This window comes from Nipponia nippon, unplaced genomic scaffold (assembly GCF_047370975.1).
Source record: "Nipponia nippon isolate SJK-2023a ecotype South Korea unplaced genomic scaffold, ASM4737097v1 scaffold_68, whole genome shotgun sequence".
NCBI classification, from domain to species: Eukaryota; Metazoa; Chordata; class Aves; order Pelecaniformes; family Threskiornithidae; genus Nipponia; species Nipponia nippon.
This window is the reverse complement of record NW_028262389.1, coordinates 191,359-204,143: the sequence shown is the minus strand read 5'-3', so window position 1 is coordinate 204,143 and position 12,785 is coordinate 191,359. Positions and strand designations below refer to the sequence as shown.

The window sequence follows — 12,785 nt, the reverse complement described above, 5'->3', positions numbered from 1 at the left end:
CTCTCTGTCTGTTTAAACAAAATAAAGGACCGTGCAGTGACTTTTTTGTCCACGATCCTTGCCCTGAGACCTTTGTAAAGCTGCAGGTGGAGTACCTTGGTGCAGAGGTGGAGAGGAAAAACAGCCCTGGCACAGCAGCACTGCCAGGGAGCACCAGTTCTTGGTCTTTCCCAAGCTGCTCTCTTTCCACTTCCACACTCTCCTTCTCAGCCCTTGTGTTGCTGCACGGTCGGAGTGCTCTGGCAGCTTGGTCACAGTCCGGTGGTGCGGCAGTCCTGTGACCGCAGGCAGGGACAGGCAATGGGCATCTCTGTGACAGAGCTGGCCTCCATAATAGCATTTCTGATTAGCTATTAGGAAAAATTTCTTCACGGAGAGAATGGTTAGGCATTGGAACAGACTGCCCAGGGAAGCGGTAAATCCCAGTCCTTGGAAGTATTCAGAAAACCTGTGGATATGGATATGGTGCTTAAGGACATGGTTTAGAGGTGGACCAGGCAGTTAGGTTAAGAGGTTGGACTCGATGATCTCAGAGGTCCTTTCCAACCTGAACGCTTCTATGATTCTATGAAAAACGATCTTCTGAGGGCAGTGCCTGAAGGCTTAGGTCTTCTTTCAAAGTGGCTCTAGAGAACATGCCCAGAGAAGTGCCCAGGAGAGGAAAACCCTTGTGAACAGCTCAAGTGTGTGAGTGTGCAGCTTTGGGGCACACAGCAGTGTCATGGACGCTCATGGGAGACTTCAGTCCTTGGCACCCAAGAACGTCTCCTCGCACAGCCAGGCCTCCTGGGAGAGACGTGAAGGACCAGCAGAGCAGGGTCTGGTTTGTTTCCCTTAGACATAAACCGTTGTCCAAGTCTGAGACTAAGATTGGACCTAGCCGCACCTAGGCTCCATCAGGAGTTTAGAAAGGAAGGGGGTCTACTCTCAACCTTGTGACTCATTGGGATGGTCTTCCTTACTCTTTGCATCTCTGGTTTCTCTGTGAATCAGTTTAACTCGAGTTTATTCAGTTTCCCTTTGAATGATTCTTCCATGCAGTAATTAATGGAGTGGACCTTGCCATCACACTTTTTTAAGTCGCACTTTTCTATATTTTATCCTGAGTCTAATTCAAGCATTTCAGAAATGTGATGATGGCGAAATGAAAGAGCATCCTCCGAGTACTCCGGCGCCATTACACGCTCCAAGAAAGAGCGATAACCTTTCCTCCCCCTTAGGGATGAATTGCAAAACATGAGGCCAAAAACCAAGTAATGCCAGGAGAGCAACTGGGCCTCCTGTCTGGCAAGTGGAATCCTATCAATGGATAAATAATAATAATGGGCCACATATTTTGATTCCAGTTGGTCCTCGATGACGACTGGTGAAATTTCTAATAGATACAGGAGCACAAATTTCAATATTAGCACAACCGGATGCTGAGATGCTGCGTGTACAACCTGGATGGCAAAGAGATAAAATTACTGGAGTGAACGGAGCAAGTCCTATTTGCCAAACTGTGAAAGTGAATTTATGGCTCCCAGGCGAGAAGCGCATGCTACCTACTCACTTTGCAACCAAAGATCACAATGAAAATATTTTGGGTTTCGATGTTTTGAATGGCCGAACCTGGCGCCTGCGGGATGGCAGAGTGCGGTCCTTCAGTTCAAATATTAATCCTAACCTTGATAAAAATGGGGAGACTACAGTGCGTGTACTCCATGCTGCCCCTGCACTCCCTGATTCGTAGGTTCCTAATGTACTGCTACACCCGATTGCTGCTGTGGCACAAACCCGGATTTCTGAAGTAATAGCAGACTTCGAAAAATGGCACATTATTTCCAGAACCCACTCCCCATACAATTCACCAGTCTGGCCAGTCCGAAAGCTGGATGGGAGATGGCGTCTGACAATTGATTATCGGTGCCTAAATGCTAACACAGCTCTGCTAACGGCTGCAGTACCTAATACTGCAACTTTAACAGCCACGCTACAAGCAGCTGCACACCCATGGATGGCAGTGCTAGATGTGAAAGATGTTCTTTATGGTCCCCTTGCAGGAGGAAGGTAAAGAAAAATTTGCTTTTACTTGGGAAGGTATGCAATAAACCTTTAACAGAATCCCACAGGGGTATAGACATTCACCCACAATTGCTCATGCTGCACTTGATGAACTGTTACAAACAGTCTCACTCCCTCAAGATGTGAAACTGTGCCGATATATAGATGATATTCTGACTGAAGGAGCTTTCCCTGAAAAAGTGGGGGAAGTGGCAGCAGCAGTGTGGCAAGCACTAGATAAAGCAGAAGTTGACATTCCCCTTGAAAAATGTCAGGGTCCAAGTAGAGAAGTAAAATTTTTAGGTGCTCGGTGGATTGCAGATAGTGCAGCAATTCCATCGAACACCCTAAGTAAAACAGAACAATTGCAGATGCCCCAATCTAGTAAAGAATTACAACAACTTATGGGTATGTTAGCATACTGGAGGAAACATGTACTTGGATTTTCTATCATTGCTCACCCACTGTACTCACTTTTACAAAAGGGAAACTCAATATCCCTTTGTATGATTCTTCCACACGGTGATTAATAGAGTGAATCTCGCCATCAAACTTTCTAAAGTCGCACTTTTACAACATCATATTAAAACCACTTTTGCTGACACCTTGATGGTGATTCCTTATGTGTTCTAAGTTACTCATTCGCGACACATTCGGAGGGACATCGGTAAGCTGGAGGAATGGGTAGAGAGGAACCTCATGAAACTTCAACAAAGGGAAATGCCCAGGCAGGGGAAACACTGTCCACCATGACATGCTGAGGGCCAACCGGCTAGAAATCAGCTTTTCAGAGAAGGACCCTGGTTTTCCAGTGGAAACAAGCTGAACAGGAGCCCTCCATGTGCCCCTACAGCAAAGGCGGCCACCAGGATCCTGGCCTGAGATAGACTGATACATAGGTGGATAGAGAGATAGATAGATTTTTTTTTTCTTCTTTTCTTTCTTTGTCTTTATCTGAAATTTCCCCTCCTGCTTCTTGTCCTTGTTGTCTCTTGTCCCTTCTTTCCCTTCATGGTGCCCACCCAGATCATCACAACTACCCAGACCAAGGACAGTCACAACACCTCCTGTCTAAGCTCAGCCTCACTGGGATCTTTTGGGACCATGCAGGCAGGCTGTGGTGTCCAGCTCCAAGCAGAGACATGGAACTGCAGAAGGACCGTGGTCGTGATTGTGAGCTATTGCTGGGACAGAGCCATGGGACATGGGGGTCAGCAGAGAAGACCTCCAGCAGCTCCCCTTCACACCCAGGCAGGCAGTAATGCAGCTGGTGGTGCTCTTGAGAGAGGACGGTGGCACAGGAGGGGAGGCACCGTGAGCTGCAGCGCAGGGAACCAACACTTGCCGTCTGCCTTGGGGCTCCTGACAGGTGGTGCCAGTGGCTGCAGCCTCCAAGACACCCCTGAGCCCATGAGCAGCAGCGAGTCCTGTCATGGCTGTGTCCACCCCAGACCTCCCAGCCTTGTGGTCTCCTGGGTTCCCAGAGTCATCGCAGTGACCGAGGCAACAGCCCTGCCTGGCTACGGGTTGGCAGTCATTTTTATGTCCTAGCAGTGCAGGAGCTTCAAGGAGCATCTTGTCTCCTGTTCACATTCCCATCCTTGCACCAGCCCCACTGCCCCCCGTGCAGCCGCACAGCCCAACTGTGCAGGCACCACACAGGGCAAGGTGCATTCAGGGTGGGGAAGCATTTCCCTGGCATGGTCTGCACAACAGACCTCAATACCCCATCTCCCTGCCCCCCTCCTGCTTTGGCAGCCTCCCCAGCACCCAGCCCCTACCCAGGCTCAACTGTGTCCCACACACAGGTTCACAGACAGCTCTGCTCTGGGGTCTGCCAGGCTCTGGGCATGTGTGAGCCTGGGAAGGGCTTGGTGGTCCCACCGTATGGTTGCATTTGAAATATGAGCCCAAACCTGGACCATGGTGAATGGCCAGGTCTGGAAAGGAGAGGTACAGAAGTCCAGGAGTGGGGGTGCTTTGGGAATGTGTGCCAACGCAGAGGGTAGGGGAGGCTGTCTGATGGACATGTGCTGGCCACAGGGCAGCAGTGACCCGACATGGCTTCTGGGTCATGCTTCCTTCAGTGCAAGCTCTGACACAGGGTCCCAGCCTCTCTCTCCATGCCACTCTTCAGGTGAGACGACAGCACTAAGAGAGTGTGAGGCACCAGTCCTTCTTCAGCCATCTTCCAGGCCTGATGGAGCACCAGGACAGCAAGTACGTCTGGCTCTGCACCTTGAGCCAGTGTCACTGTTACTGCACTCAGGTCCAGACTCCCCTCTTTAAAGACATCATCGACCAGTTCATGTGCGGGACAGCCTTGGGTATGTACCTCAGGTACCATTCGCCAGCTTTGGAACAAAAGCCCAGCCTTCAGGCAGTGGACCAGGGAGATCCGATCTTATTACAGAGATGATACGAGAGAGTCAGCTCTGACAAGATCATGCTAATCATGATCATGATAATTAAAAAAAACCAACACCACAAAGTACAGGCCTGGAACAAGATAGCCTGGGATTCATGTGTGGGGAGTGCTGGGAAGTTTCTCACTATTGAGAAACAGCCATGAAATCACTTTCCTAATGGACTCCTTGAGCTCCTGGTTCCTCAGGCTGTAGATGAGGGGGTTCACTGATGGAGGCACCACCAAGTACAGAAGTGATACCACCAGATTTAAAACTGGGGAAGAGATGGAGGGGGGCTTCAGGTAGGCAACCATGCCACTGCTGACATACAGGGAGACCACGGCCAGGTGAGGGAGGCACGTGGAAAAGGCTTTGTGCCGTCCCTGCTCAGAGGGGATCCTCAGCACAGCCCTGAAGATCTGCACATAGGACACCACAAGGAAAACAAAACACCCAAAGACTAAACAGGCACTAACCACAATTAGCCCCACTTCCCTGAGGTAGGCATCTGAGCAGGAGAGCTTGAGGATCTGGGGGATTTCACAGAAGAACTGGTCCAGGACATTGCCTTGGCAGAGGGGTAGTGAAAATATATTGGCAGTGTGCAGCACAGCATGGAGAAACCCAGTGCCCCAGGCAGCCGCTGCCATGATGAGACAAGCTCTGCTGCCCAGGAGGGCCCCGTAGTGCAGGGGTTTGCACATGGCAATGTACAGGTCATAGGCGATGATGGTGAGAAGAGAAACCTCTGCCACGATGAAGGCAACAAACAGAAAGACCTGTGCAATGCATCCTGCGTAAGAGATGGCCCTGGTGTCCCACAGGGCATTGGCCATGGATTTGGGGACGGTAGTAGACATGAAGCCCAGGTCGAGGAGGGAGAGGTTGAGGAGGAAGAAGTACATGGGGGTGTGGAGGCAGTGGTCGCAGGCTATGGCAGTGATGATGAGGCCGTTGCCCAGGAGGGCAGCCAGGTAGATGGCCAGGAAGAGCCAGAAAGTCAGGAGCTGCAGCTCCTGCCTGTGTGCGAATGCCAGGAGGAGGAACTGGGTGATGGAGCTGCTGCTGGACATCTGCTGCCTCTAGGCATGAGGGACTGCTGAAGAAGGACAAGACAGTGAGAATTTAGGAGAGACTTTTCAAGGAAGAAAACTAAAATTTTCATTTCTCTCACAAACCCCCAGGTGGGCCATGACGAGCAGAGGCCTCTCCCATGGACTCCCAAAGAGTCGGTCGTGCTCTACAGTGGTGGGTACGGGCCTATGGGGGTGAGCAGCTCTGATATTCACAGTTTCCATCAGATGAAATCCACTCTCATGCCTAAGGGTGTTACACCATCTTCTCTCCCAATTCAGATGAACGGGAGTTGCTTACAAGGTTTTCACTTTGTTTATTTTCTTTTAGATACTCCTGTCCTACCTGGGGAGTCTTCCTCAAAGGCAGAAATGCTCAACATAGTTATCGTGAGACCTGAATGGCAGAAGCATTCCCTGACGCTTAGTGCGGGCTGAGGGGAGCTGGTCTGTCTATCAGTCTTGTTCCCAGCTGCCCTGCACTCACATGTGCTTGAGTTGGAGGATGATCATAGTCATCTGTTCCCCTTAAAAGAAACCACACCCTCCTGAGAGCAGAGGAGTCTGGACTCAAAGCTCAGACTTCCAAACTTCTCCCTCTTTTCCTGAGGGTGGCCTCTACACTCCCCTTCTAGGCAAGGACACACTGGGCATCTTTCAGCTGCCCACACAGAGCTGCTCAACACCATTTCTATAGTCTTAGCACCTCTGGGGCTTCTTTATGGGTAAGACAAAGATATCACAAAGATGCTGAGACAGCTGTGCCTGGTGGCAAGCTCACAGCTGGGCAGGACACTGCAGGCAAATGGTCAAGTGTCCTACAGAGCGGATCTCCTTTGGGGAGAGCCATTCGATTCCCAAGCCCACAGCCCACATTTCCTGGAGCCCCACAGGACAGAAGGGACCTGGGGCATTTCACTCCCATGCAGACCCCTGCCTAGCAAGGCTTGAAAGGTCGTGTTGGAGACTCCCCCAACCCCACAGAGCCCAAGAGTGGGAGCAGGAGCAGCACAGGTGCAAGTGGGAAATGAAGGAGCAGCACTGCAATCCTTCTGCCAAGAGAGGCAAGAAGAGAGACAAAGGCACTTGAGAAAGTCATCACCTTAACCAGCCCTGCACGCAGCCTCCCAGACAGCAATGTGCAAGGCTGTGAGACTCAGCCCCTGTGCTCTGCAGAGGGAAATGGGTGCGTGGCTGGAGAGAGGCACCTCTCCTCTGCTGGAGCTCTGGCTGCAGAGGGGGTGGCTGAAGCCTTGTGCCCCACGGCCACGAGGGCAGAGACTTTGCTGGGTCAGAGAGGATGCAAGGCGGCTTGCTTAGAGGAAGGTGTCTGCACTGGAAGGGGTGACAGGGACTTTTCCCAATTCTCCTTCCCATGAAATTGCCATTTTTAGTTTGGTCTTCTGACCTGCCCACCCCTCTGCTTCCTGGACCTTTTCTGCCTGCTTCCCTGCCCCACATTGTTTTCCTCACAGCAAATTCTGAGAGACCCCATCCCACCATTTGTGTGCTCGGTTCTGCCCCACACAAAACTCCTCATGGGAGGGCACTGTCTAGGCACTTCTGACAAAGAGCAGGTCAGACAAACCGTGATGTTGCCAGCAAAGGTGATGGTGGTGCTGCCTGTAGGCTGAGGGGTAGGGGAAGGCAGTTTATGAGGTTCCTGGCAGACCTTCTGATCATGCCATGTAATGGGTCAAGAATCCCAGCTGCTTCTCAAAAGTGGCAGCTCCTTTTCCCTTTACACCCCCACAGCATGAAATTGAAGACTAAGGGAAGCACCTTCCTTTCCAGGTAGCCCCTGCCTGCACCTTCCTCAGAAACATCCCCTTGGAAATGCCCTGGGGGTGATCTGGAGCTGTGAGGAGCTGCTGAGCTATGCAGCACCCTCTTGAGAGCAGAAGGGCCCTGCTTTGCCCTCCCAGGGGTCACTCCTTCCACCCACAGCTTCTCCCCACAGAACTGTGGGGAGATGCCCAGGCAGGCTGAGTGCTGACCCTGGCAGGCAGCAGAGTCCTTGTCATGGCACACAACCCCCTGGGGTGCAGGGACCCTGCTTGGAGCCCGGGACACCCCTGCATGCACACCCAGCTTGGCACCCCTGCAGCCATCCCTGGGAGGAGGGAGCCATCATGCCCTGTCCCTCTGACTGTGCAGCAGGCAATCCCTGCTCTGGAGCACGTCCTCCTCCTCCACACCAGAAAAGCCTTGAGAGCCACCCCGACAGGTCCTATCAGCTGTGGCATGTGCCAGATCTAGGAGACACTTCCAGGAACTCATCTGCATTGCCCTGCAGCCTAAGGCTTACCATGTCAAGGGCTGTGAAGATTTCACCCTTAGTGAGCTCTCACTTGTCCTCTCACCCCAGGCTGCCTTTAACCTCTCTCACTCCTCTTGTCTGTCCTCAGTGCCGGCAGGCAGTGCCCTCAGCCCTGCTGCGCTTTGCAGAGGAGCTGCTCCTGGGCAGAGCTGTCTCTCTGCAGGGCTGCCCGCTTGCCAGGAGCTCCCTCCAGCCCAGGAGCCCAGCCCAGCTCAGCAGCAGAGGCCCAGCCCAAGGCAGCACTTTCTCTGCCCCTCTGGGCTCCCTCCAGGTGTCCCTGGGGCTCCAGGAGAACCTGCTGTGAAACAGAATGAAGGAATCACTGATGTTCCATCCCCCGGCTGGGGAGAAACACTTCTTTCCAGCAGTCATTTCTCCTCATAAAGAAAGAGTTGGGCATAAGAATCACCTTTCCTTGTCTCAGCATTAGACAGGACACCCAGGCAGGGACAGGGAGGGGGCTCCTTTACCCCTGCTGAGGGAAGGGAGTCAGGTGAGTCAATGGAGGCATCTCATCCTGGGTCTGTGGTCCTGGGCCTGGAAGGGGACTCAGCTCTCACCCATGCCTGCCACAAACCCCCAGGAGGTGGGATTCCTCTTGTCTCAGTTCAGGTGGGCACAAAACAGGCACCTGCTGCCTGGCTGCTGCTTGTCTCAGCTCCCATGGTAATTACTGGAGATGGAGGCCAGCAGTGAGCTGTTCAGACTCAAACACCTGGTGACATCTGAGGTGTCAGAGGTGGTCCAAGATACGTGCAGTTAACTGCAAGCTCTTGTGGAGCAGTTCACAGAGACAGGGCAGTATCTGGAAGCATCGTCTTTGAGCTTAGTGGGGAATTCCTTTGGCCAAGAGCAGATGCCCACATTTAGGACAACTGCACTTTTCCCTACTCCTTAGGTCCAGGGCAGCCTATTGAGGTAGTCAGGGGACCAGATGTAGTTGTTGCCATAGCCATCAGCCATCTTCTGTGTCAGCTGTGTACACTAGAGCGCCATTGACTGTAATGGCAGATGTCTCATGGACATCCCTACATTGCCTAACCTAATTCAGGGCAGCGACTCAACGGCCAAACACAGGCCTGTAGTGCTATGCGAGATGCCAGGGCTCTCCAGCACAACTGCATGCGGCTGGCGGGGACAGCACAGGACCTATGGGAAAGGCACCCGCGTTCAGAGTGGGTGCGAGACAGACACTCCAGATGCATGTGTGATAGAATCAGTTTCTGTTGGCCAGAGACTGAACCCCACCACTGCCATGAGGCAGGGTCTGGCCCACCTCCAGCCAGTCAGTGAAGGGCGGTTCATGAACAGGAAGCACATCACACCGGGATCTCCACGCATTTGCCCACTCCCAAATTCTGCTGGTTCTCCTTAAAGCCATCCTTTATTCACCCACTTGATGAACCAACCAAGGCACTGTCTAAGGATCTTCACAGTGTTCTTGGATCACAGGATGTCCACACCCAAAGACATTTTCAGCAGCATCTGTCCTTCCTTCAGATCAGCTTCAGCTCCACCACAGGCCCTCCAGGGGCTGCAGAGACACCACAAACAGAAAAGCCCGCTTCTGCCAGGACAGCAGAGCCCAGCCCAACTTTTCTCTGGCCTTCGGGAGAGAAGCGTTTCCTTGTTCTGTGCCTTCACCTTGCCATCTGCCATCCCCTCCAGCACACCTCTGGTCTCAAGCACAGCATTTGCACACGTTGGGTCTTGGGCACTTGGTACTGGGTTTGCCTGTGACAAGTCTGAGCTTGGCCCCAGTGCTACAGCTGAGGTGCTGCAGCCCAAACATGTGTCAATGCCCTCAGCCTGGGGCACAGACAGGAGGAGCTGGCGTCCCATGTGCCACTGTAGATTTTGGGTATTGATGGAATAAGTGACGAGGTGTGGTGGGACAGCTCACGCTGCTAGTGATGCCACAATGGTGCATAGGGGCTTTTCAGGAGAGATGGGCCAGGAAGACGAGGACGGAGATGCCCTCCGTCTGCAGGAGCTTATCGTATGTATGGAGCTCCTCTATGGGACGTGCAACAGGTTGGGTGAGCCCTTGCGGGTGAGGGTCAGAGGAGAGGCCTGTTAGTGTGACATCCTGGTGGGAGACAAAGAACCCGGAATCGGGGTATGGAAGTGGAAAAAGACTTATTTAAGCAACCCAAGGAAATCTCCAGATCAGTGACCCCAGGTCTTATTGGGGACTTCAAGGACCCTGACACTCATTGGAAGGGCAGCACAGCAGGATGCATACTGCCCAGCAGGTGTCTGGGGTCTCTTGGGACAACTTCTTTGCACAGGTGCTAGGCCAACAAAGGCGATGCTCACCTGAATCTGGTCCTTGCAAAAGGAGTGCTGATCAGGGATCTGAAAACCAGTGTCAGCCTTGGCTGTAGTGACCATGAAATAGTGGGAGGAGATTTTAGCCTCTTCAGGGGACTTTTAGTGGTAGCCCCATGGGCAGCAGTACTCAAGGGCAGCAGAGCTCAGTAGAACTGGTCTTTCAGAAAAGCATCTTCCAAGTACAAGTATTGTATAGACAGATAAGCAGGAGAACAACCAGCCCTTTCAGGAGAGCAGCTTGGCTAAAGAGCAAACTCATGAAGAAGCTCCATAGAAAAAAAGAAGCATTCAGGAGGTGGATGCAGGGACTCAGGGAGGAACTTAGAAATAGGGATTGCTTTAGAGAAGCCAAAGCTTCCCTAGTGTGACCCTCGCAAGAGATTCAAGGGCATCAAGAGGATCTGTTACTACTTCTAGAACAGTTAAAGAAAAAAACAAAGATCGTGTGTGGCTACTGCAGAGTTTAATAAAAGCAGGTGTAGACAGATCCGAGATACTCTATCCCCCTTGCCTTAGTCTTCCCCAGCAAGGTCTCTCAGGCCTTTGCGCCTTGAGGCAGGATGCTGGAGGAAAACAACCAGCAGCGGATGTGGATCAAGTCAGGGGTCGCTTGAGCAAACGCAGTCCTTACCAGTCTATGGGACAGGAGGGGTGGCATCCCAGGGAGCTGAGTGAGCAGGTCAATGTCACCGTGAAGCCACTCTCCATCATCTTTGAAAGGTCGTGGAGGCTGGGGGGACTCCCTGATGACTGGCAGCACCTAAACATTGCATGCACCTTGCAAAAATGCCGAAAGGATGAGCAGGGTAACAGAAAGCTGTGCCCCAGAGCGTGTCCACTCAGATCCCCTTTCTGGGTGTCTGAAAGAAAGGTGACTGGATTTGCCCAGGTGTCATGGTTTACCCCCAGACAGAAACTAAGCACCACGCAGCCGGTTGCTCACTCCCCTCCACCAGTGGGATGGGGGAGAGAATCAGAAGGGTAAAAGGGAGAAAACTCAGGCGTTGAGATAAGAACAGTTCAGTAACTGAAGTAAAATAAAATAGGACAGTTAAATAGGTAAAGCAAAAGCTGCGCACACAAACAAAGCTAAGCAAGGAATTCATTCACTCCTTCCCATCAGCCAGCAGGTGTTCAGCCATCCCCAGGAAAGCAGGGCTCCATCACACATAACAGTTACTTGGGAAGACAAACACCATCGCACCAAACATCCCCCACTTCCTTCTTCTTCCCCCAGCTTATATACTGAGCATGACATCATATGGTATGGAACAGGCTTTTGGCCAGTCTGGGTCAGCCCCCTGGCTGTGCCCCCTCCCAGCTTCTTGCGCACCTGGCAGAGCAGGGGAAGCTGAAAAGTCCTTGAGCGGTGTAAGCACTACTTAGCAACTACTTAGCAAGAACCAAAACATCAGTGTGTTATCGACATTGTTCTCATCCTAAACCCAAACCACAGCACTCTGCCAGCTACTAAGAAGAAAATTAACTCTATGCCAGCTGAAACCAGGACACCAGGGCAGCTTCTGCCTGCCCATCCTTTTTACTTTTTCTGACGAAAGGACAGGATTTCTGGACAGGGGAGAGAGCAGTGATTGTCTTCTACCTGGAGGTCAGCAAGGCTTTCAGCATCCTCCCCCACAATATTCAGCGGTAGGCTGTTATGGTCTGCATGGGTGGATAGAGCAGGTGGGAGTCAATGCAAATGAGCTGAATTGTTCAGCTACAGACTTTAGTGGAAAAAGCTAAGATTTGAGAAATCATGATGCAAATCCCAGGTGGCCACTGAGAGAAATGGCCGGTGGAGGCGGGGGTGAGGGGGACTGACAATGATGACGGGACACGGGGCAAAGATGGCCTGTATGGTGTCTGACAGAAATGATCTAACCTTTCCTACATAGTCAGGCTTCATCAGGAGATGCTATGGGTCAGTACCAATTGGGGAAAGCTGGTATTGCTTGGTCTGTAAGCAGAGAAATAAAGACAACTGGAAAAAGAAGAAATCCCAATTTGTTGTTATTTATTATTTGAAGTCTTCTCTGCTTGTGCGCACTCCTGAAATATCTCAAATTAGTCACAGAAGACTTGAGGACTTGAGGAAAATCATGCACCAACACTTGGCTTGTTAGGGTGTTTTGCATGTTAATGAGCCCTTGGGTGCCAAGTTCCTGAAAGAATGAGCAGGACTCTAAAGAAGTGGAAAGACGAGGAAAACCTCAAGTTTCCTCAAGACATTGGGGGCCCCAGTAGCTCAGCTAATGGTCCTCAATCATCTAAGATGTCCCAGTCCCAGACTGGCTGGCGTCCCCAGTTTGGATCCACATCCCAGCTCTGCACTGCACATCCTCCTTCTGCTGCCCTAAAATAAAAACATGAACTATTCCACATTAGCATGACCACGCCTTGCTCTTTCAGGTCCTCTTCTGGCCTGTAACACACTCTTTGCCACACCCATCCTGCTCTCTCCCCGCACTCCTCCGTGTCTCACAGAACCTTCCCACTTCCCCTGCAGTAACGGGACCTCACTCCAATAGGTTCATGCATTCTCCAGCCTCATGGATGTTTCCTGAAACAGGGGAATCTCTTCTATGGGTGGGGTGGGCATGGTAT

General features: G+C 51.9%; 1 protein-coding gene across 1 annotated transcript; it reads right to left on the bottom strand.

The window, feature by feature from the left end:
• Positions 1 to 4,564: 4,564 nt before the first annotated feature.
• Positions 4,565 to 5,524, bottom strand: LOC148051117 (olfactory receptor 14C36-like). Its single transcript, XM_087738377.1, has one exon. The coding sequence runs from the start codon at positions 5,522 to 5,524 to the stop codon at positions 4,565 to 4,567; it is 960 nt and encodes a 319-aa protein (XP_087594503.1).
• Between the last annotated feature and the right edge of the window lie 7,261 nt (positions 5,525 to 12,785).

What these genes read in the sequence shown, in the direction of transcription:
- LOC148051117 (XM_087738377.1), bottom strand. Translation starts at nt 5,524, where the DNA reads ATGTCCAGCAGCAGCTCCATCACCCAGTTCCTCCTCCTGGCATTCGCA.